The sequence below is a fragment of the Chiloscyllium plagiosum genome, unplaced genomic scaffold (genome assembly GCF_037043375.1).
Source record: "Chiloscyllium plagiosum isolate Xiang-an unplaced genomic scaffold, Cpla_swu_hap1 HiC_scaffold_4, whole genome shotgun sequence".
Classification (NCBI taxonomy): Eukaryota; Metazoa; Chordata; class Chondrichthyes; order Orectolobiformes; family Hemiscylliidae; genus Chiloscyllium; species Chiloscyllium plagiosum.
The window spans coordinates 42,888,437-42,912,983 of record NW_028270142.1 but is presented as its reverse complement, the minus strand read 5'-3'; the positions used below and the strand labels follow the sequence as shown (position 1 = coordinate 42,912,983).

At 38.7% G+C, this 24,547-nt stretch overlaps 1 protein-coding gene across 2 annotated transcripts in view; it reads right to left on the bottom strand.

Moving 5' to 3' along the window:
- Positions 1 to 1,960: 1,960 nt before the first annotated feature.
- ano10a (anoctamin 10a) overlaps positions 1,961 to 24,547 on the bottom strand; it is a 65,338-nt gene continuing 42,751 nt past the window's right edge. For both annotated transcript variants that reach the window (XM_043688719.2, XM_043688720.2), the window contains exons 10-13: positions 24,246 to 24,437; positions 19,834 to 19,962; positions 11,899 to 12,015; positions 1,961 to 2,280 (exon numbers count right to left, since the gene is read on the bottom strand). In XM_043688719.2, coding sequence (XP_043544654.2) covers positions 2,197 to 2,280; positions 11,899 to 12,015; positions 19,834 to 19,962; positions 24,246 to 24,437 — 522 coding nt within the window. In that variant the 3' untranslated portion in view covers positions 1,961 to 2,196. The remainder of the gene's footprint in view (positions 2,281 to 11,898; positions 12,016 to 19,833; positions 19,963 to 24,245; positions 24,438 to 24,547) is intronic.

Here is a 24,547-nt window from a genome sequence, read left to right as displayed (position 1 = left end):
GGACCAGTGTGTTGATGAGGCTGCAGGCTGTTTGGAATGGTGAAAGTAGAGGACTAGTGAGATTTTGTTTTAAATGATGGCAGGTGGAATTGCAATGGTTTTTTTAAATGATGGCAGGTTAGAGAAATGCAAGATAAAGACAAGTGATTCCCTATCCTTGTTCCATCAGGCAGGGGAAGAGGATAGCATGAAATGTGAAAAATAGAATGGACCAGGAAGTCAATTATCCCTAGTGAATGGGAGGAGGAAGATCATCATTGGTCAAGGGAAAGAGAAGACAGAAGTGATGGTATGGAAGCTTGCATTCCCTAACATATCTGATGGGGACAGAAACTAGGAGGAGATCAGAAGAGTCCTTACTGGAAAACAGTTGTCCATGGTTACACCTTAGGGCAAGGAATCTGTTAAATTGCCAGAGTCATCGAAAGAACTATGGATGAAGAGTGTAAAAGATTGAACAAAGGGAGAAGAAATTGAGTTAGAAAGAAGATATACAATCCCTACAGTGTGAAAGCAGGTCATCCAGGCCATCTAGTCCATACTGATTCTCCAAAAAGCATCCCAACTAGACCCACCACCCAACCCAATCACTGTGCCCCTGCATTTCCCACAGCTAATCCATCTAGCCTGCACATCCCAGATACTATGGGCAAGTTAGCACAGTCAATCTGTGCTTGTTGGAGATCAGAGTCAAGAGTGTGGTGCTGGAAAAGCACAGCAGGTCAGGTAGCATTTGAGGAGCAGGAGAATTGACGTTTCAGGCATAGTATGGTCTCTATAATTCCTGATGAAGGGCTTATGCCCGAAATGTCGATTGTCTTGCTCCATGGATGCTATCTGACCTGTGTTTTTCCAGCACCACACTCTCAAGCACAGTCAATCCACCTAACCTACACATCTGTAGACCGGGAGGAAACTGGAGCACCTGGAAGAAATCCACGCAGACAGAGAGAATGTGCAAACTCCACGCAGTCACCCGAGCATGGAATCGAACTAGCACTAAGACAGCAGTGCTAACCACTAAGCCACTGTGCTGCCCTGGCTGAAACAATGGGTGTTCTGTGGTAATCCTGATTGTGCATTTTGGATCAGAGGCAGAGCAAGGGACTAAGAGTTTGGAGACTGTAGAGGGAAGAAATCAGTGACAGCTCTGGAAACAGTGGGGGAATAGTTAGTGGTGGGTCCATGATCCAGTGGGAAATTGGAGGAAAATGTCAGAATTGTCATTTAGTCTTTGCTAGGTAAAAGTCAGCACAGCAGATAGATACAGCATGTCTCATCAAGTTTAATAACAATATCAAAATTGAACCTGAGAGAATTGAGTGCTGCAAGTTCCCACTTTACTCCTTCACAGCTTTTCCTTTCTCCACCTCATATGCTGATCCATCTCAGCTTAAAATTACATATACTACGTGCACCAACCTGTCTGTGGTAGTGAGTTGCAAATCTTGGTTACTCTCTGGGTAAAGAAGTTTATCCTGAACTCCATTGTGTATTTATTAGTAACTACCATATTTCTGATCCCTAGTTTTGGACTCTTTCATAAGTAGGGGAAAAAATTATATAAAACCCATGAACCCGAAGGCTACCACCAGGATAGGATGAAGCTGGTCAATAAAAATGGGTGTAAAGTAAGATAATTATTAATTTACAATGACTTTAATATCAGCAGTTTGATTTAAAAGTCACTTGCTCCAATACACTCTGCTAAATTATAGTGCTAGAAGTTCAAGTAGTGTATTCGTATTTATGATTTATAGTTTTTTTAAAAATAAAATCTCAAATCATTCCATCTTTTACAAATTCAAGATAAAGAGCAGTTGAAATTTTTACCGACTCATGTTCCGAGCATTCACACTGCACGTAGCCAATTACTGGGAAAATTGCTAGCTGTCCGCTTGAAACGTTGGTCATCTGGGATAAATCTCCTTTTGGTTATCCATACATACACACACACACATCCTGATTAATGCTTTATTCTACAGTGAAAATAGGTTTATATATTTTAGATGCATAAACTAAATGGTAACACTTCATGCGAGAATTAGTGAATAAATTTACAAGAGAATTGATTATATTTAGCACCATGCTTTGTAGAGTTTTCACGCAATACATATTTTTCACACCCATTACTTATTGATAATACATTTTGGTGTATAGCTTAAGTTGATTAAGGTCCGTCATATTCACTTTACACTAAATCTTCTTGACTTGGTTTTCTTTTCTCATTTCATCCTTTTGCTGTTCCTTTTTGAGGGACTCATCAGCTTCCTTCATTTGCTGTGGGAACAAACATATGTTTACAAAGCATGTCCAGAAAAAAAGTTTTTGCCACCTTAATAACTAACTACAACATTGTAGTCAATACCAACAATCAAGTGCATCCTTGGAGGGTAATGTATAGTGCAATGGATTGCTACACATTTGTTTCACCTCTTCTTTTAATCCAAATACCATTCAGTTTTAAGGGATGAAAATATTTTCTCTCCATTACTTATTAAGTCTGGGAGTTCTTAATGCAGTTTCCTATGAATAAAGCTCACAGGACAAAACTGTACTTCCTTTAAATATTCTGGACTGAGAATCGAATGAACAGCAGCAGGATGTGGCCATGGACATCAAATCAAGAGTTGAGCAGATTGTGATGTATAATGAATAGAGGCAGGTTGGCAGGATTCTTGCAAAATGGTGGCTCAGTGGTTAGCACTGTTGCCTCACAGCATCAGGGACCCAGGTTCAATTCCAGCCTCAGGCGACTGTGAGGAGCTGGCACATTCTCCCAGTGTCTGTGTGGGTTTCCTCCAAGTGCTCCAGTTTCCTTCCACATGTTAGGTAGATTGGCTATGCTAAATTGCCCACAGTGTTCAGGGATGTGTTAGTTAGGGGTAATAGGGTAGGAGAATGGGCTTGAGTGGGATACTCTTCAGAGGGTCAGTGTGGACTATTTGGGCCGAAGGGCCTGTTTCTGCACTGTAGGGACTCTACGTTAATATCGTGGAACAGGGATAACTATTTAATAAAGGCTGGAGTAACAATCTGAACACTTTGGGAGGTATTCCCACAGCTACTGACAATTTCAATGCATTAAAAAGTCTGTAATCAAAATAATAAAACACTAGTCTCAGTAATTGTGTCCATGTTATTACCAGATTGTTGTAAAAACCCATTCGGCTCATTAACATCCTTTAGGGAACAAAATCTGCCATCCTTATCCAGTCTGGCCTGAATGATAACTCCAGACCCACTGAAATGTGGTTGAGGCTTAACTGCCCTTTGGAATAGCCAAGCCAGCCATTCAGTTAAGAACAAAGCAAACATGCTGGCCTTGATAGTGCTGCCTATATCCAATGAATAAACATTTTTTTTTAAAAACATCCAGCTTTCAAAGAGGAAAGCAAATAAATACTTAAATGGTACGGTGTAAAACAACAATTAAGATCAGCAGATTCTCAAATTTCAGATCTCAGAAGTTTAAAAATGAATGAATAATGAGTGATTTAACAACTTAATATTCAGAGGCAAATATTCACTTTTACTGTTGGATTTAGAATAGATGGTGACAATGTCCAATTTTACACCCTATCCAAAAACTACCGTTGAACTGAGTGTAAGACAAAGTCAATCTGCTAACAGCCAGAGGTAACAGTGAAAATTCAGCCCAGAGTTTACACGCAACCTCTCCAGGTGAAGAAACAGACTGTGTGGTTATTTTAAGCTCCATCCTGTGTGACTGATGTATGTGTTATGTTCGCCTCCGTAGCTTATTAAAAAGCCAGGATCAAAAGCATAGCTGAGATGATGCAAATAAATTGTATCTTCACAGTTTGATAATGTCTTGCTAGTGAAACATCAGTCACTGCCAATCCCCCTGCGAAATGAATATTCAATTTCTCATCACTAACAGAAACAGCAGATATACAATGCTCAGTCACTTAAACTGATCCCCATGGGAATGGTAGAATTACATTTGATACTGTGACCATTTCTCAAATACATCTAAAATAGATTCATCTGCTTTGTTTTGTTAAAATGTTATGGAACAGCTTTCTGCAAATGGTACACATGTTAAAGTGGTTTGTTTGTACATGATCAAATTGGATGGGAAGTTCATGTTCATTTCATAAAAGATTGTTACAGAAATAACTGAGGCAATATGGAGCCTTTTATTCATTGAGCTTTTTGAACAATGTCATAGTATTTCCAATTAACAGCAAGAGACTAGGATCTATTTTAATTTTAATTCACTCCTGTAGGACAAACACAAAAACACCTCATGGTCACACTTTCAATTTAAAAAGAAAGTCCAAAGGGTGGTAACTGTGGTCAGCTATCCAGGGAACACTGGCACAGCCTGGATGCTTATGATAGTTGTGGAAAAGAGAGAGCAAGATGCACTGCTCGGTGTCTGTGTGGGGTGTGCGTTTATTGAGGCCTTTCCTAAATTTAAAAAAAGTGTAAGTTCTCTGAAAAAAAAACGTAGTCCCAATTACAACATGATGGCCAAACTGACCCTTTCAACTAAATTCCTTGTGTCCCATGTGTATTGAAAGAGACAGAACGAATTTAAAAGGTGTGTTTCTCTATGGGCATGCCCTTTCCTACTTTAAAGGAGGTGGTGATGAGCTTTCATGAACTGTTGAGTTGAGGCAACTTACTTAAGAAATAGTCGCATTGAGTATGGGACTAGAGATATATGGATCTAGGAGGGAAGATTGCCTTTTTCTAAAGGACATAAATTGCATTTAAAGAAAAAGCTTATCCTAATCTAATTTTCTATCAATTTTCAGACCCTGTTTTAAATGCACTAGATACACCATGCACACCAATAACCTTTCTCTCCCAAGGCAATAACTGACTTAGACTGAATGGGGTTTGAGAAAATTCAGGTTAATGAAGCATTATTGTAGTTTCAAAGAAAGAAAATTTGGATAGCAACTGTCAAAATGAAATCACAACTACATAGACAATTCAAAAATGAATTGCATTTCTATTATACCTTTTACAATCACAGGACACCTCATTAAAAAATTATTTCAAAAGTGTTTTACAGCCACAGTGTCATGGTTTTTATATTGTAGGAAATATAACAGTCAGTTTGCATGCGGCATGCTCCCACAAACAGCAATTTGAACATTGTTTGTGGTATTGATTTATGTAAAGATATTGTCTAATATACCAAGGAGACCAACAGTGGGATCTTTTACACTGATGACCACAGCAAGCAGGGCTTCCACTTAGCATCTCATCCAAAGTTTGTGTTTTCCTCAACATTAAATTGAAGCATTAGCCTAGACTCTATAGGGACTAAATATTCAGGGTATCAAAGCATAGCTAGTTATACTTACTGGACTGGAGATGCATCTAGGTCAGAATGGATAAAAGTTCCCTTCCATCAAAGAACCAGTCACATCTATTCCTTCTAACACTGTGGCCGTTTCAAATTACTGCTAACACCTTATTGTTCTAAAGCAGCTTATTGTCTTACTCACTGTGAGCAACGCTATGAAAAATCCACTTATATGTGATTGTATTCTGCATGTAAATGTACAAAGAGCAATATTGCTGTTTTGAGTTACAAGCCCTGAGTAAGCACTAGCAACATGCCATAGGAGAATTCCCAGGTGAGTTAAAACAGCATGTCTCTGGATTACTGTAAAGGTCAAGGGAGATGTGCTGCTGTGTATTATTTTTAATCTCCTTACATCCTCCAGCTGGACTTCAAAGGATTGATCCTGTTCTTTTACAATGAAACAAGTATCTGTTATCTCAGAACCTTTACGAGAGAGCGAGAGCGAGAGCGAGAGCGAGAGCGAGAGCGAGAGCGAGAGCGAGAGCGAGAGCGTGCATAGGTGGTTTTACTCGGCAAAGCTCTGGCCACTAGTAAAACTAAAATTTGCAATTTACAAGCATCTCACCATGTTGAATGGAAGATTTTGTGATGTTCAGATTAGAAATCAGTTCAAAATGTCATAGTTGTCCCTTTAAATCTATAGCCCTTCCAGAAGAAGGGCTTATGCCAGAAACGTCGATTCTCCTGTTCTTTGGATGCTGCCTGACCTGCTGCGCTTTTCCAGTAACACATTTTCACCTTTAAATCTATAGTCAACATTCAACCTTTTAATTTCCTTTCCAAACGTTTAACAAGATCCGAAGTAAATTGACAGCCGGTTACATCCTTTAGTTGACAGCTTCTCTGTACAGCATATTACTTATAGAGAAGGAAGGAAAGAAATCCTTGAGTTAACAGTACATTCTTCTCAAGCCCTGAACTACATGTCGCAACTTTGATGGGGAGCCTCATTCAGCTGTCTTTGTAAACACTGGGCAATAATTGTAAGGTATAGTTAAAAATCCAAAGATGGTGGCTCTAATAAGTATTAAAATATAGCCTTTCTTGGAGAGTGCTCAATTTTTGTAGAGATTTTCTGGAGGTCTGAAAGATGATGTGCAACTGCTTATAAGTAGGACCTGACTTGAGTGGGAAACCCCCCCAAGATTGCCAAGGGCAGAGTGGAAGAGGCAGCAGAGGAACACAGTGGAATAGAATAAGCAAATGAGCAATGATTAGATAAAAACCAAAAAGAACTGCAGATGCTGGAAATTGGAAACAAAACAAAAATTGCTGGAAGAGCTCGGAAGTCTGGCAGCATCTGTGGAAAGAAATCCAAGTTAACGTTTTGGGTGCAATGACCCTTCCTCACCAACGAGTGGAGGTAGGATCCAGGAAGTGCATACAGCCACCTGATGTGCAATGCAGTGTGCGTTGACTGTCCCAGTTTAGAGTGCACTGCACATCCTGGAGCTTGACAGTGGCAGGAACATCAGCAGATGCAGCTGAAGTTATCAAGGCTTCTGGAGGAAGCCAGATGAGCTCAGCCTCATTCAGGAGAAGGAAGTTACTTTTTTAAAAAATTACATTTATGTATACTGAAATCAAAAGAAAAAAAGGTATAAAAATACAGATTCAGGGCCTGAAAATGGAGCATGCTTTACTCATGCCATCGCAAAATAGAATCTGTAGTGAGAAACAACCTCTCATATCTGTATACTTGTGTGCCTAAAAGCATTATTAAAATACTGTTTATATCCAATAATTTCACAATGAATACTGTACATGTTTTCATTTAGATGGGTGGAGGTTTCCGTGATTAGTTCACTTGAAACAAAAGCTCCTTCAAATCAAAGTTAGTGAACCATTGCCTTAAGGGAATCTAAATATGGGAATTCCAATCTTAACAGCCAGAATGATAACTTAATGCTGACATTGAATGACGTTTTGTACAATGGCACTAGACTCATTCTATAACCAGCACAAGAAAACAATGGGGGCAGAGGTTTAGAAACACATGTTACTGCAAACCTGAATTTGTCCTTCTGAAAGCAACAACCATGTCCAAGAAAAAAAGCTGCTTTATACAAGTGATCTATCCAGATAAAATAAAATGAAAACAAAACAAGGTTCTGAACAGGAGTGACTAGACCCGAAACGTTAACTCTGCTTTCTCTGCACAGATTCTGCTAGACCTGCTGAGTTTCACCTACAATTTCTAAATTTTGTTTGTGATCTCTCTGGATATATGCTTTAATCCTTAAGAGTGACACAATCTACCCACTATTAGGGTAATGGTACAGAACTCAAGATTATTCCTGGCTAGTTTTAGTGGAGGTGCCCAGACCACTAGGAGGCATGCACCATCTTATTCCTGGTCTACTGCTGCTAGTAGCAAGTGTCCAATTTTTAAATTTTGCAAAGCTTGAGAGAGCTGGATTTATCCAGTCATCATTCAGTCCAAACCCTTAGAATTTCCCAAGCAGTGACTCTGATCCTGCAAGTGGTAATTTACCCTTATACAGCTGGCCTATCAGCACTATTACAAAAACAATGTTGATACGTTAGAATGTGGTTCCAAACCATTCAGACTCAGAGGCCAAACAGTGCAAACATATGAAGTCTGAAATGAGGACAAAAAATGCTGGTAATACTCAGCAGATCCAATAGCATCTGTAGAGATAGAAGATTAGATTAGATTCCCTACAGTGTGGAAACAGGCCCTTCAGCCCACCAAGTCCACACCAACCCTCCGAACAGCAACTTACCCAGACCCATTTCCCTCTGATTAATGCACCTAACACTATGGGCAATTTTAGCATGGCCAATTCACTTGCCCTGCACATCTTTGGACTGTGGGAGGAAACTGGAGCACCTGGAGGAAACCCACACAGACACATGGAGAATGTGCAAACTCCACACAGCCAGTTGCCCGAGGCTGGAATTGAACCTGGAATCCTGTGAGGCAGCAGTGCTAACCACTGAGCCACTGTGCCACCCCAATAAGAGTTAAAAATCCCAAAGACTTTTAACAGAATTGACCTGAACCATTACGGTCATGGACTTAAAGCACTTAAATATCTTTGTGCCTTTCCATTGATATGCCTGATCTGCAGCATGTCTCCAGCATATTCTGGATATAATTCAAATGAGGACTTCTGGTTTGGAGAATATGCAATTCGCAAAGCAAATACAAAATGCTAAATTACAAATTAACCTGGGATGAAAAGGAAAGGGCATGTGGAGAAAGAATTCTGGGGTGACCAGGACAAGGTGTGCAAATTTAAAACTAGAGCCCAGTCATTCATGGCAAAGTTAAAAACATTTCTTCACACAAACAGTGGTAGAAATCTAGAACCTTCTCTGATCAAAAAGCTGTTCTGACAGAATATCAATTGAAGTTTTAAAAAAAAGTGTTTTTATTGGTAAAGGATATTGAACAAATGGAGTTGAGGTGCAGATCAGCATTGATATGACAGAATGGCAGAAAAGGCTGGAGAGGCTGAATGGCCTTATCCAGTCCCTGAACAAGTGCTGAGTGTTACTAATTGGACAGCCCATTTCTACTTCAAGAAAATATATGTGTGCAAAGCAAAATATCACTTTACAAATTACCTGGCCTCCACCACACCTGTTGCAATGTAAGTTTGTGACTGTACTAAGTGCAAATTGCCAAACAATATTAAACACTGATATTCCTTAAACTCTGGCCACTGAATTCAAGTATTGAATTTTAATCATCTTCTAATCAAGATGGATGATGTCAGGAATAACCTAAGGTTGAAAGTGAAAGTTTACTAAAGAAATATCAACTTTCACACAGAATGACAGAGAGCTGTAACATTTAAAGGATATGATGAATCTTCTTCCATCCCTGAAATACCACTTTCAGCAAGATTGTTTTGATCGCACAATTAGGAGAGTGACTGGGATAACAAACACCACTTCGACAATAAGCTGTGTGTTGCAGCTCTAACCTTGCGCTGAAAGTATTAAATGATGACCTACTACTGCAATTTGCTTTCAAAGCTGACAATGAAAAAGATTATAACAGATTCTGCGGAATAATCAGTTTTAGCCCCACACTAGAAATCAGAGCTTACTTTTATTAGTTTCATGCAAAAATATGAACTGAAAGCTAACAGTTGTTTAGGCATGAGCCACTTACAGTTCTTACATTTACACTTCTTTTTCAATGTTGAAAACAGGTAGCCAAGTAAGGCTCCACTTTATAAAGACTGTTTGAACAGGTTTTCACTGGAATGTGGGGACCGAAGGGTGACCTAATGGGGATCTTTAAGATTATTGTGCAGACGTATAGATGACATTTTCATTTGTAATTTGGAAGAAACTGATTTACTGGAGAGTAGAAAGAAAGTGCAGTTTGCTACCATACAGAAAGGTGAAGTAGCCAGTATTAATATATTTAAAATGAAGCAAGATCAATACAGAAGGGAAAAAGAAACAGAAGGATATATTCAGTGAGATAAAGGAAGGCAGGTGGTAACTTGAGTAGGACATAACACTGACTTGTATCAGTTGGACCAAATGGTTTTTTTGTGCTGTAAATACTCTAACACTAATCAGATAATGTTAGCCAACATTTCAGGAAATCTATATAACAAATAATGGTTTGGATGTTACAAAACTGAAGTCTGGTCATTGTTTCCAGGTTCTTTCAAATTTTGGCCCTAGTTACTAAGCGTCAACACCAGTAGCATGAGGTATTTGTGAAGTTTAACCTGCCTGCGTAAAAATGTTTTCCCAAGTACTTGTTTGCTCAAAGGACATCTTCAATTTTTGACTGTGTAACATGACAAACGTTGCCAGAATCTACATGTACAGTGGCCTATACAGGTCCTTTGCAACTGCATGTCAAATTGGTTTTCAAGTTGACATTTTGGATGAGACATTAAATTGAGGCACCACACAGGTAAAGACAAAAAAAAAAGCCTACGGCTACCCATGCATCCCATGGACAGGGGAATTCTGTCTGGTATGCTGGTCTCACAAATCAATGTCTCTAAAACAAAGACCGCACTGTTGTAAAGCACTTCTGGGGTAGTGATGGGTGCGATATAAAATGCATCATTGCTTCATAATAATCAAGGAAATACTTAGCTTTTTACATTTTATAATCCAATGTAAGTAGTGTACTAAATCAAAAGAATTCAACCATCCGTAAAATAGCAATCGCATTAAAATTTAGGTCTCAAATCTATTTAGACAGCATTAATAATCTTAATATATTAATAAATTCAATTTTTTGCCACTATATAGACTACAATTCAGTTAAATAACAAACATGAAGTTAATGATTAGTATTTTGTCTGGAAAATCAACCTCATGAGTTGCTGATAGATAGTTGGTACACCTGTCGAAAGGTATGGTGCTGGAAAAGCACAGCCAGTCAGGCAGCATCTGAGAAGCAGGAGAATCGACATTTCAAGCTTAAGCCCTTCATCAGGAATGAGGCTTATGGCCCAAGGGGGGGCTGAGAGATAAATGGGAGACAGTTGGGACTGGGGGAAACTTAGCTGGGAATAAGAGAGGTATATGAAGGTGGGGGTGAAGGTGATAGGTCGGAGGGGAGGGTGGAGCGGATAGGTGGGAAGGAGATGGACAGGTAGGACAGAGCAAGAGGGCGGTGCTGAGTTGGAAGGTTGAATCTGGGAAAAAAGGTGGGGGAGGGGAAATGAGGAAACTGGTGAAATCTACATTGATCCCATGTGGTTGGAGGGTCCCAAAGCAGAAAATGAGGCGTTCTTCCTCCAGCCGTCAGGTGGTTAGGGTTTGGTGGTGGAGGCAGCCGAGGACTTGTAAGTCCTTGGCACAGTGGGGAGTGGAGTTAAAAGTGTTCAGCCACAGGCTGGTGGGGTTGCTTCGGGTGTGTCCCAGAAATGTTCTCTGAAACATTCCGCAAGTTGGCGTCCTGTCTCCCCAATGTAGAGGAGATCACATCGGAAGCAACGGACACAGTAGATGACATGCGTGGAAGTACAGGTAAATCTGTCAGATGTGGAAGGATCCTTTGGGACCTTGGACAGAGGTGAGGGGGGGGGTGTGTGTGAGGTGGGGGGGGTGAAGGTGTGGGTGTGCGGTGGCAGGTCAAGGTGCCAGGAGTGGAGGGTGGGCGTAGACCTAACAAGGGAGTTGTGAAGGAATGGTCTCTCCGGAATGCAGATAGGGGTGGGGAGGGAAATAAATCCCTGGTGGTAGGGCCTATTTGTAGGTGGCGGAAATGGCTGAGGATGATGCGATGTATCCAGAGGTTGGTGGGGCCCTTGATAGGGGGGTGTGGGGGGGGGGGCGAGTGTTCTGTCCTTTTTGCAATTGGAGGAGTAGAGTTCAAGGGCAGAAGTGCGGGAAGTGGAGATGTGCTACAGGGCATTGTCGACCACATGGGATGGGAAAGTGCAGTCACTTGGAAAAATAGTGAAAAAACAAGGAATATTCTCTCAAAAGATGCATCACCATGGTTTAGAAATTCATGAGGAAGAATTACTCATCACTTCTTAAATTAATAACTTCATATTAGCTATCTTAAATAAACCCTCTTTTTCTTTTACCTTTTGTTTGAGGGCTTCCATGGACTCAAATTCCAGCCTGGCGACTTTATTACGAATGTCTCTTGGTATATCAGAGATGGCAAATGCCAGGATGAATTTCAGACCCAACAGTACATGCTTCAAAACATGAAAAAACAAACACAGCAGATTATAATGTTATGATGCTGGATGATAATTAATAGAAATAATTACTTCACATTTCCAAACAATAATGTGCACAGATTGTAGACAATGACAATGTCAAGGTTGACTTGAAGGAAACATTTCAGAAATTCATTAAGTATAATATTTGGGAGATATAGAGATTGCTTACTCTACTTAAAACCAAGGATGCAATATTTTTAACATGCATAATTAACTAGATAAATTCTCTTCATGTGGCCTGATAGATATCTTTAAAGTAATAAAGTGGATTGGGAGGACCAATTTAGAGATGATTTGTGGTGGAATCCAAATCAAGAACTACAAATGCAAGCTAAATCAATAAATCCAATGTGAATACTGGAGAAACCACTTTCCCAATGAAATAATTACAATGCAGAGTGGATGAGACAAGTTAAAAATCACACAACACCAGGTTAGAGTTATTTGAAAGTACTAGCTTTCAGGGTGCTGCTCCTTCATCAGGTATCATAAATGTATTTAAAGGGACTTGCGGTCAATATGTGAGGGAGAGAAAAAATAACAGAACACCAGCGTGCTGACAGGCTGGGGAGAATAAGGGCTGAGAGAAGACTAGTGTGGAGGACCATTAGCACCAGCATGGACCAAGTGAGTCAAATAGCCTGTTACTGTGCTGTATATTGTATAAATTGGACTTAAACTGCAAGACATTTCTTCTACTCATTGACAACACATATTTCTTGAACCGAACCTCAACACGGTGGAGCTTACTTCAAAATTAAACATTTACAACTTTGATGGATTTCTTTTGGATACCTTTACAATGAAGTGTTAACATTTTGTACAAATGTCCATTCGCTTTCTAGATTTTTTCTCTATACTTAAGTGGCAATTTCTATTGCATGCCTCAAGCCATATGTCTATTAGGATAAACAATTGTACAATAAATTGACAGTATTTTCATAATACTCTCCACAATATTTCATAAAACTGACATCAGAAAAGTCAGCCAATTACATCTAAACTGGGACTCTAAACTATGTGGATTGAAGGATGGTTTAATCAAGATGTTTAATATGCTAAATGTATTTCATCGGGTAAATCCAGAGGAACTATTCCCTCTGGTGGGATGGACCCAGAGCAGTCTTAAAGTTACAGCATTCAGCCACAAAATCAGAAAAACTGTTTCATCACCCAAAGGGTGCTGAAAACCTAAAGCTCACTCCCTCAAAAAGGCTATGGTACTGAGAACTAACTAAACTTAAGAAGAACGAACAAAAGGGTTTTTGTTTAGCTAAGTGTGTTGAGGGATATGAAACAAAGGCACATAAAAAGAGAGTTGAAGTACTGACTGAAGATCAATCCTACTGAAGACCAGAACAAAACTGAAGGACTGGTTGGTCTCACTTCTGTTCTAACAATATCCCTGGCAGTTCCTCAAAGCCTTTTCCAAAAAAAAAGGCACACATTTGTAAATCTTCCCTTTTACAAACGATCATGGATTTATTTTCACTGCTCCTTCCACTGGGGACATTTTGTGGCCTACCAACCCTCTGCTTAAAAAATAACTCCTGGACCCCTTTACTCTTAAAATTTCTCCTTCTGAGTACCTGATTCATGAATCAATGGGAGTAATTTTCCCCTCTATTTACTGTAAGCACATCTGTTAAGATTTTCTCTTGTTCTGTTGCTCCAGCGAAAAACAAATCTGCACTCTCCTCATATCTAAAGGTTCTCCAAATAAAAAGCTTTTCAGAACATGGATGTACTTCAGCACCCTTGAATAACAGGCTCTCACTCCAGCACCATGAAAGATTTCAAAAGTAGTGTTATCACTTTCCAGATGAATGAAAAAAAAATCAGCATGTTTTTGTCAAATTGTCTGTATGTATTAAGTTATTGCCTTTGTCTCCACATTCCTCTGACACTACATCCTGTGATACATAGAACCTTTAACATAAGGCATTCCAAGATTTTTTCCAGAAGCACTGGAACACAACCTGACAGAGCTACTGAGGTGGTATTAGGACAGGTGACTGAATGCGTGGCGAAAGAGTTAGGGTTTGAATGGGCCACTTAGAAAAATGAAAGCAAGGTACAGAGTTGGAGACATTTAGGGAGGATGTTCAAGAAGTTGAGGCCCAGCATCTGAAGACACAGTCAGAGGCAAAGTGATTAAAATTGAGAATGCTCAAAAAGGCTCAGATACCTCAGAGATGAGAGACTAGCGGAAATTACAGATATACAAAGCAAGAGGTCTTTGAAACCAAAAAGATGAGAATTGTAAAATTGAGAGCACCAATGCAGATCATTGAGAACTTGGTAGAGGGTGAATGGGACTTGAAATAAGAAAGAAAACAGTGTTTTGAGATTAAATTTATAGATGACAGAGCAGTCAAAAGTACATTGGAATGGTTATAAATAGCTCGAAATTGCCATGGCGCATTTGGTTAGCTAACCATCACCCACATAGCAGCTTGGAGGGTCACTTGATCAAAAATGTAATTGTAATTGCACTTTGTGGATTATTAGGACAAAGTTGTTATGTTGATTTCCCATCATATTGTAGCAGAGTGAAGGATATTTCATTTACTATTAGGACACTAAGCTGTGCTTCGCATTATGTGCAACTGACAAGTGTGTGGCAAGTAATCTTTATGCTCACTACAACATTATCAAATTGCATTTTTTAACTAAGTTACTGAAAGCGCAAAAGCCTACAAAGGCAAGTTTTACTAATGCAGTAGTGGATGCCACACTGCAGTAAAACTTGATCAGTTACATGCTTTATGATAGTGTTCCCACGACACCCTCTGCTGGAGTTAACATGCTACTGAGCAAACAATTACAAAATAGGGAAATGGTGGGGAGCGGGGGTGGAATTTACTGTGTTGGACTAAATTGTGCTTTTTTAAGATTATATTTGATATTGCAGCAGCATTAGATTTTCTTGGAGGTTCCATCTTACTACAGTTTCACATTGATTTAATATGGAAGGTACTTTTGTCTGGCATCTTTTATGACTTCAGGATGCTCCAAAATCTTTAGATGTAATGAGTACTTTTGATGGCTAGCTTGCTGTAATAAGAAAATCTGGCAGCTATTTTGGGCTCAAGATTTCATAAGCTGTAAATAACTGTGTAGTCTGTCCATGATGGTCGTTGAGCAATAAATATTTGTCAAGACACCAGGGAGAACTTTAATGATTTTGAATTGTTAAGTGGGGTCTTCTATGTCCACTTGTTAAATGTCTCAACTGAGATTATGAACACTATTTTTCAGCCTGACAGTATCCAGAAATGAAAGCAGAGTCAGTTGTGAAGAAACAGGAGTAATTCAGCCTATCAAACCTAATCCACCATTCAATTGAACAGTAAGTTGGTTTGACCATTTTTGACCAATATGCTTACCTAATAAAAAGCTGTAAATCTTATTCTCAGAAACTTATGTTGGCAGTATCTATAGCCTTCTGAGGGGAGAAAATTCCATAATTCCACTGAGAACATTCCAGTCCTGAAGTGTCCTTATTTTAACTTTATGCCAATTCCCCTGTATTTCCCCAGTAGTGAAACTAACTTTTCAGTATCTAACCATTTGAACCTTGTTGTTCTCCAAGTGGAGGCAATCAATCAATATTCTTCCAAAGGTAGAGCTTGCAGAACTGCAAATAGCACTCTAAACCTGACCAAGGCTCGATAAACTGAAGCAGAATTCTAATATTAAAATTCCCTTGAGTACAATATTAACATCTACCATTAACTTCTTTGATTACTTTCATACATTAAAAGCATTTGCTTTGTGTACCTGGGTACTGCGAAGATGATCTTTTTACTTTGCTATGGATTGAAATGGGAAAAGGACAGTTTTAAAAATTGCTGAACTCTTTAAAAGAAAGTTATGGACACTCATTGTAAGTCACATTTACACAAAACTGCTGTTTTGTCCTAGCACAGGGGGAAGCTGTTCGTAGATGTGGTGTCAGGGGTGTGTATGCTTGTGCGATTTCAACTGAGATTTGTTGGCAGCATGATTGATGACAAGTTGTGGTTGACAGAGGCCAACAGCCTGAAAACAACCACCTGATTGGATCTTGAATGTCTGATGAGCTTGTGGGTGTGCACAAGACTAGCAGGAGCCTTTGGACTGCTGCAAAGGCAGATGCTGTCTTATTCTCCAGTAAAATACTTAAAACCTGAAGGAAGACAGTTTATTTTCCTTTACCTATTGCTGTTATCAGTGGCTATTAACTAGTATTTAAGAAATTTTGCAGTAGTTTACCAATTACTTGCACCTCTTAGAAGGGGTGGTGAAAATAATCTGGAAAAAAAAAGAGACGAAAAACAGAAAATGCTGGATTGCAAAAGGATCATCTCAGCAAACGCTGTGGACTGAAACCATTGAACTATTTTTCCAGTTTTCTTTCCTCTCCTGTGACAGTGTGGGAATTTATAAGGAGCTTAGAATTTTAACTATAGAATTACACAGTTTGACAGTATGTAATTGTTCATCTGTAGTTAGAATCTATTTAGATGAGCTGTTCTTGTTAAGTACAGAAACCTGGTCCATGCTTTGTCAGCCTGGATCTGACAGGTAAATTGGGCACTTCATAAATGCATACTTTGATAAAATGTTTTAACTTTTGTGATGACTGTGCAAATAGTGTGGCTCAGTTTCCTGCACTATTCCAGTGAGGCATGATCATACCTGAATCTCCTTGCTTTTCTGCATATTGTTTTTTAGCACTGGGAGCGCATTTTAATGTATGCTTAGATCTAAAAGTGGATAATCTCCACATTGGACTTCATCTGTCAGTTTTGTCAATATACTTAGTCTGTCTATGCCTCATGGTGACTTGCTGTTCTAGACTATAAAACTTATGTTGCTTTCTAATATCATGTCATCCATAAACTTGAATATATGTCTAAATTCTTTCAACTAATCTGTTGACATTGATTATGAAAAGGTAAGGCCCAAAACAACACCTATTGCATTCTGAGAGTACATTTTCTTCACCCAACTTTGCGTCCTACATCCCGAACAATTATCAACAATATTATAAGGTTTCTTCCAATTCAAGTACTCTCATTTCCCCTAATAATTAAGCAGAAATTAATCAAACTTCTTCTGGAAATCTACACAAATAGTGCCCATTGACATAGCTATTTTGTCCTTTTCAGTGGCAGCCTTATTTTCTGATCAGGATTATTTCCTCAAGTTTTAGTCACTCCCTTTCTGCTTAACTAATTGAAGAAGATTTGAATTGTAAAACTACAAAAGCATAATTCACATATTTGGGAGGTCTTTGGAAAATGATGATCATTTCTATACCTATTTCCTTTAATAACCTTGGATGGAAGGCGTAAGGTGCTAGAAATACTCAACAGATCTAGCTGTGGGTAATAAAGCGGTATCCTTGGCTTTATTAATCATGGCATACAGTACAATAGTAAGGCAGTAATGCTGAACTTGTATGAGACAGTCAGAGTCATATAGTGCAAAAACAGACAACGGTCAAACGAGCCCAAGCTGACCATAATCCCAAACTAAACTAGTGCCACCTGCCTGCTCTTGGCCCATACTTCCAAACTTCCTTATTCATTTCTTATCCAAATGTCTTTTAAACTTTGTAATTATGCCCGCATCCACCACTTCCTCAGGAAGTTCATTCCACACAGGAACCACCCTGTGTTAAAAAAAGTTTGCTCATCTTTTTTAAATCTCTCCCTCCTCACCTTAAAAGTGTGCACCTAGTCTTGAAATCGCCCATCCAGGGAAAAGGCAACTACTATTAACTCTATCTATACCTTTCATTATTTTTATGAACATCTAAGATCACCCCTCAACCTTCTACCCTCCAGTGAAAAAAATCCCAGCCTTTCTTTACAACTCAAACATTCCATACCCAGCTACATCCTGATAAGTCTCCTCTGAACTCTGTCCAGCTTAATAATATCCTTCCTAAAACTGGGCAACTAGAACCAGACACAGTATTCCAGAAGAGGCTTCACCAATGTCCTGTACAACCTCAACATGACTTCCCAACTTCTATACTTAAAGGACTGAGCAATGAAGGCAAGCATGCCAAACACCTTTTTAACCAACCCGTCTACATGTGGCGCAAAGTTCAAAGAATTATGTACCTGAACCCCTAGGTCCCTCTGTTCTACAACACTACCCAAGGCCGTACTTGTAATTTTACAAGTCCTACCCTTGTTTGTTGTACTTCTTATTTATTCATAGTGAACTTTATCTTGTTAGACTTCAGTTGAAATACTGCTTACAATTCTGGGCATAATATTATAAGCAAGAATGTGAACACATTGCAGAGAGTGCAGAAGTGATTTACAAGAGCCATTCTACAGTTCAAGGAACTTCAGTTTTGAGCATAGGTTGAAGAAGTTGGGACTGTTCTCTGTGGAGAGAAGGTGGCTAAAAGGAGGTCTGATAGAGGTTTTTAAAATCATGAGCTGGCTGGAAAGAGTGGGTAGACAGAAACTCCTGCTCATAAAGGAAACACAGAACGAGATTTAAAACGATCTGCAAAAGCAGCAAATACAATGTGAGAAAAAGCTTTCTCACACAGCAAGTAGTTATGGTATGGAATTCACTGCTGGCAAGTGTGATGGAGGCTGGTTCAATTGAGACAATCAAGGCAGCACTGGACGATTATTTGGATAGAGATAACATGCAAGGATAAGTCAGGAGAAGCACTAGGTAATGATGTTCACATTTATAGAACCATTGCAGATACAGTGAGTCAAATGGCCTCCACCAGTACTATAATATGCCCATGTGATCGTGTGCATTTTTCTTTCAAATTTCTAGCAGATATAGTATTTTACTTCTGCAGGTCGTGAAAAGTTGTATGGCCCAATTACTTCCTCCATTATCACTTTTAAAAGCTATCAACCCCATTAAAGTTTGCCCCTTGAACTAATTGAGCTTTTGATGTATTACCGTACACTCAGTTTATTTTATTCAATTAACAGATGTGGCAAGCCTAGCAGTATTACCCATTCCTTTGCCACAATTTAGTGTCCAAATAATCAAGCTGTTTGAAAAAAAAAATCATAGATTATTTAATTCACTTCATATAAAGCTGCATCTTAGCATCAGAAACAAAACTTTTCTGAATCAGTTTTGCAAATGAAATAGATCAGGTACAGACAACATATTCTGAATATACACAAATGAAAGTTAAAAATCACACAACACCAGGTTATAGTCCAACAGGTTTAATTGGAACCACTAGCTTTCGGAGCGACGCTCCTTCATCAGGTGGTTGTGCTCAGATGCCCACAACCACTTGATGCAGGAGCAACACTCCAAAAGCTAGTGCTTCCAAATAAACCTGTTGGACTATAACCTGGTGTTGAGACTTTTTTTAAACTTTTACATCCCAGTCCAACACCAGCTCTTCCAAATCATGACACAAATTAAATGTACCGTACTTGCTAATAAGTTGGTGCAAATTCCAAAAACCTAACTATTCAACGTGTGGGTCTCAGTTCTTTCACAGGTAAGTTTCAGAGTAAACATGCAAATTAAAGTACTGCAGATACTCAAGACCCAAAGTAAAAGCAGAAAGTGCCCTAAAATTAGCAACTCTGGAAAGAGAAACAGGATTAACCATTCGAGTCCAATACATTTCCCATTTGAAATAGATGTTGCCAGACTTGCTTAGTTCCTCCAACACTTTCTATTTTCACAAAAGAGTAAACTTTGTTTTGATGGGTTTGGGGTGTGGGTGTGTGTGTGTGTTGGCTGTAGGAAAAAAGGTAAAGTTCATTAAGTACAAATGTTTCAACATACCTCCACACCCACAATTAATAGGACAAGCTCTATGCTTTTTCCCTGAAAGAAACTCTTCACTTGGGGAGACATCCCAATCAGTGCACAGTTGGTCATCACTGAAATAACTCCCATTGTTTCAAAAGCCAGCTATAAAACAAAAAAAAATACTCAATTCAAGTAATACTCAATGAAAGCTCAGAATACTAAATCAAAAAAATTTGCATTTAAGTTACTTTGAAACATCAATTACCAAGGTACTTTAAATAAATATTCTATGGGAATTGCAGTTCTCCTGCCCAGAAATAAATCCTAACAAAGATTTTCAGTAAAATAAATACTTATCAAAAGATAATCAAAGGCTCAAAAGTTACTAATACATCATAAATCTTCTGGAAATTTTAAATCCAAGTAGGAGTTTTTGAAAATTTTCCAGCTCCAAAACTGATCAATCAAAACCGCAGAATTTCTGGATGCCGGCCATCAATTCCTCCACATTATATAAAAAGGTGCACATTTGGTTATTAGTTCTATATTTTAGGTCTTTTTGTATAACCTTGCAATTTAAAGACATGTGTGGTCTTGTACACCTGAGACTTAAGATTGTGAAAGAGGAATTTTAAGCTCAAAGTCAGTACCTGCATTGGCAATATTCCAGACAGTTGTAGTCCAAGTTAATGAGGTTCCTGACTGTCCCACAGACCAACATTCATGATCGATTTGAATCATGAACACAAGAAATTTTAATTGGTGGACTCTCCTCATTTCAAAGATTAAGCTCAGATTCAACAAAGGATATAATCTGCAGACCTGAATAATTTACAGGTAACACATCAACAAGACCAATTCATTTCTTCAACAATGTGGGAGCAAATTATTGCAGATGTTGGAATCTGAACTGAAAACAACAAATGCTGGAGATTGCAGGGGGTTCAGACAGAATCCATAGAGAGTGCAGGCTAATGTTTAGAGTCTAGACAACTGTTCAGAGCTGAAGTGAAGTGAAGTGTGGAGGGGGCAGCACTTATGCTATACTACTAGGGACGGGAGGGAAAGAAGCAGGAAGGTGTAGATTGCTGGGGAAGAAACAATGTTGATAGTGCAGACTAAGTGATCAGAATGTGAAAATGGCAAAACAATGGTGTGTCTAATGGTCAGCCTGGTCTATTGCAATCACTGCACCCAATGTGGCCTACTCTACATTGGAGAAACCAAATGCAGACTGTCTGACCACTTTGCAGAACATCTAGTCAGTGCACAAGCATGACCCAGACTTTCCTGTAGCCGGTCATTTTAACACAGCGTCCTGCTTGCATGCCCACATGTCTGTCCTCAGCATGCTGCAGTGCTCCAGTGAATCACAGCACAAGCTGGAGGAACAACATCTCATCTTCAGACTTGGTACGTTTCAGCCTTCTGGACTTAATACGGAGTTCAACATCTTCAAATTGTGAACCCATTCCCATTCCTTCCTTTTTTTGAGCTTTATTTGTTACATTCACCATATCCTCTCTCCTCTCCCCACCCCAGTGGGACGGTCGGTTCTTTCCAGACTGGTAGATAGACACACTATTGTTTTGCCATTCTCACATTCTATTCACTTAGTCTACCATCAACATATTTTCTCACCCAATACTCTACACCTCACACCATCCCCCAACAAAAAAATGGAAGCATAAATGCTGCCCCCTCCACACTTCACTTCTGCTCTGAAGAGTCATCTAAATGCTTGCTTTCTCTCCATGGATGCTGCATGGCTCACTGTGATCTCCAGCATTTGTTGTTTTCAGTTCAACAAATATAATTCTGAAGATAGCTCGTTCCACGACTAGGATTTTGATTAGGAATATTTTATTTTTATAGTCTGCATTATCTACACTAAAACTGGTCAAATCACACCATGAGGAAATGACATTTCTCAACTGCAAATGTTGAACAGCAAATTAAAAAAGGAACTTTAGTATACTCTGAAGGCACATTGAAAAAGGATTAAAGTTCAAACTTTCAAAGATTTTTACTACAGATAAAAATGCTGGATTTATTATGCTGGTGTCTGTTTGCACAATAATGCAGGCAACACAGAGACGGTGGATGTGGGTACAATTACAACGCTTAAAAGACATTTGGATAGCTACATGAATAGGAAAGGTTTGGAGGGACATGGGCCAGTAGCAGGCAGGTGCGACGAGTTTAGTTTGGGATTATGTTCAGCATAGACTGGACTGGACCAAAGGGTCTGTTTCTGTGCTGTATGATTCCATGGTAACAAAGCTGAAAGAATGGTCTACAGTGTTTCAGAATATTCATCTGGTACTGGTGTAGTTCATGGGTGAGATATTGCACACTAAAGTAAGGCTACATTAAAGATGTGACCTTAACAGTCCTTCAGAGCAGCCACCACCATTTCAACATGGTTGGTGAACGGTCCATTTTGTTTAGTCTTCTTCATAAGATTGGTCTACATAGCAAGATTTGTCTAAGTAGATACTGTATAATTTAAGGATGTAGTAAAACATTAATTTTTAAAATAAGCCTGTTGTAGAAGGCTCCATCTGAAGTGGTTTATCAGGTTTGTCTTATTCTTGATTGCTTGCTTGCCCACCCATTACAAACTGTCCAATCTTTGTATCATCTTTAGTTTGTGATCACTGTCAGAGCTCCTATAAGCCCAAAGTAAAGTTTTTAAAAAAAAAAATACAGTATATTTGATTTGGGCCAATGAAAATGGCAATTGCATTCAAGTTGGAAAATGTGTAATGATACAATACCTACAGTTGAGCCTATCATACACTATCATCAGAGCAATTCTTTACTCGTTATTTTGCTTTTTAGTTCTTTCCTACAGCATGCTCCTTAACCTAACACTTTGACCAAACGTATCGTCACCTATGCAAATATATTCTTATGTGACTTGTCAATTTTGACTAATAACATCCCTGTGAAACACACTTGAAAGTTTTGCTACATTAACAGTGTTGCATCACATGGGTTGCTGTTATCCTATTATACTTTCTTCCTGAAGTTAGTTGTTGTTTAACCAAACATTATAATACATTAGCTCAGATATTTTACTATTAATGTGGAATAAACTGGACACTATCTTTCAGCATTGAGACATGTGTGTTTAAAAAAGAGAAACATAGGACAGGGTGTGAGAGGTACCCCTTCAACTCCACAGGTTGCATTGTAACAGTGCTGCTCAATGGCATGGACTTGAGGAACCTGCCTACCAGTTCCCTACAGACACCATAAAAGATTAGACTGATGGATATATTGCTGGTCATTTTTTTTTTTTACAACTGTCAAGTCTTATTCATTTAAATATTAAAAGGAGTTGGCTATTTAAAAACTTTTTAAAAAGTTATTTTCTTTCCTCCTCTTTTAATCCAGTCTATCATTCTAAATCATTATTTCATTTTTAGTACATAAATATTCATTTATGTTTCCCATTTTGACTGTGAAAATCTCAGGAATGATTCTTCAGCCCGATTGTTTGAAGAGTTTTGTTGATACTTGCTCTGCTCATAAATCAAAGTAACCTTTCCTCTGAAGCCATTTGTTCAAACTGCTGCCAGTTGCTCACAATGAGCTCTGTATGTTCATCCCAATCACAATCTGGGCTAATAGTACTAGCCCAAACTATGCATTTATTTTTGTTATATCTATGCAAACTAAGAACTCTGGTACTGCACTACTGATTCCTAGGATAAAAGTATTGTCCAATGAGGAGAAATCTTCATGGAATAGGTTAATATTCTTTGGAATTTAGCTTTCAGTGACATCGCAATCTATGAGGGGGATTGATGGATAAATGATGAGAAATTGTTTTCCCATTTGGAGAATCTCAGATAGGAGGTGGCATACTCTCAGGATAAGGGATCAGCCATTTAATACTGAGATAAAAGAGAATTTTCTCGACTCAGGGTTGTGAATCGTTGGAATTCTTTATCTCAAAGGACTGTTCTTGCTCAATGAATTCATACAAGATTGGAATTGGCATTGCTATTGAAGAAATATTGGACTATTCTATGAAAAGGATTTGATCATAGCAGTCAAGTAGAAATATAAAACCACTACTTATGAACATATGGAATAAATATTCTCTCAGTTACCAAAGCCAACACAAGGAGAGAAAAAAAGAACCAAAAAATGTAAAAGTAATCTTAAATTGAAAATGTAACAACAGGAATAATCACCACCTCATACAGGAAAATGCTCAAAATATAATTCTGGGGTTAGTCACTGTCAAATACAGAGAAAATTTCTTCAAACGTTAACAAGATTTCCTTTTGATAGAAAATGAGTTCTATCCTACATTTTCAAGATTAAAGTATAAGAAAACTGAGATGGTCACCTGGCAGTTATGATGATTAAAATATTTTTCATTTCAGTAGCAAGTGAAAATATAAATAGAACAAACAGAATCTGCTTACCAACCAGACTCCAATATCAGATCCAGGCTGGGAGAATGGCCGTTTGAAGACACGACACATTTTCAGGGCATCAGAAAATACTTCGGTGATATTGTTCAAAACTGCCAATATAGCCGCCAGAGGGTAAACACACGAGAAAAGACTGACATAGCCAAACTGTTGGAACAATTCCAAGTAATCATCAAATGTTCCCTATGAGAAATAGGAAAACAAATTTAGAACAGAATAAAGATCTGCCAACTGTGTTTCAGTGGGTAACACTCCCACTGAGAAAAAAAGGATTCAAATCCAGTCAAGATTTG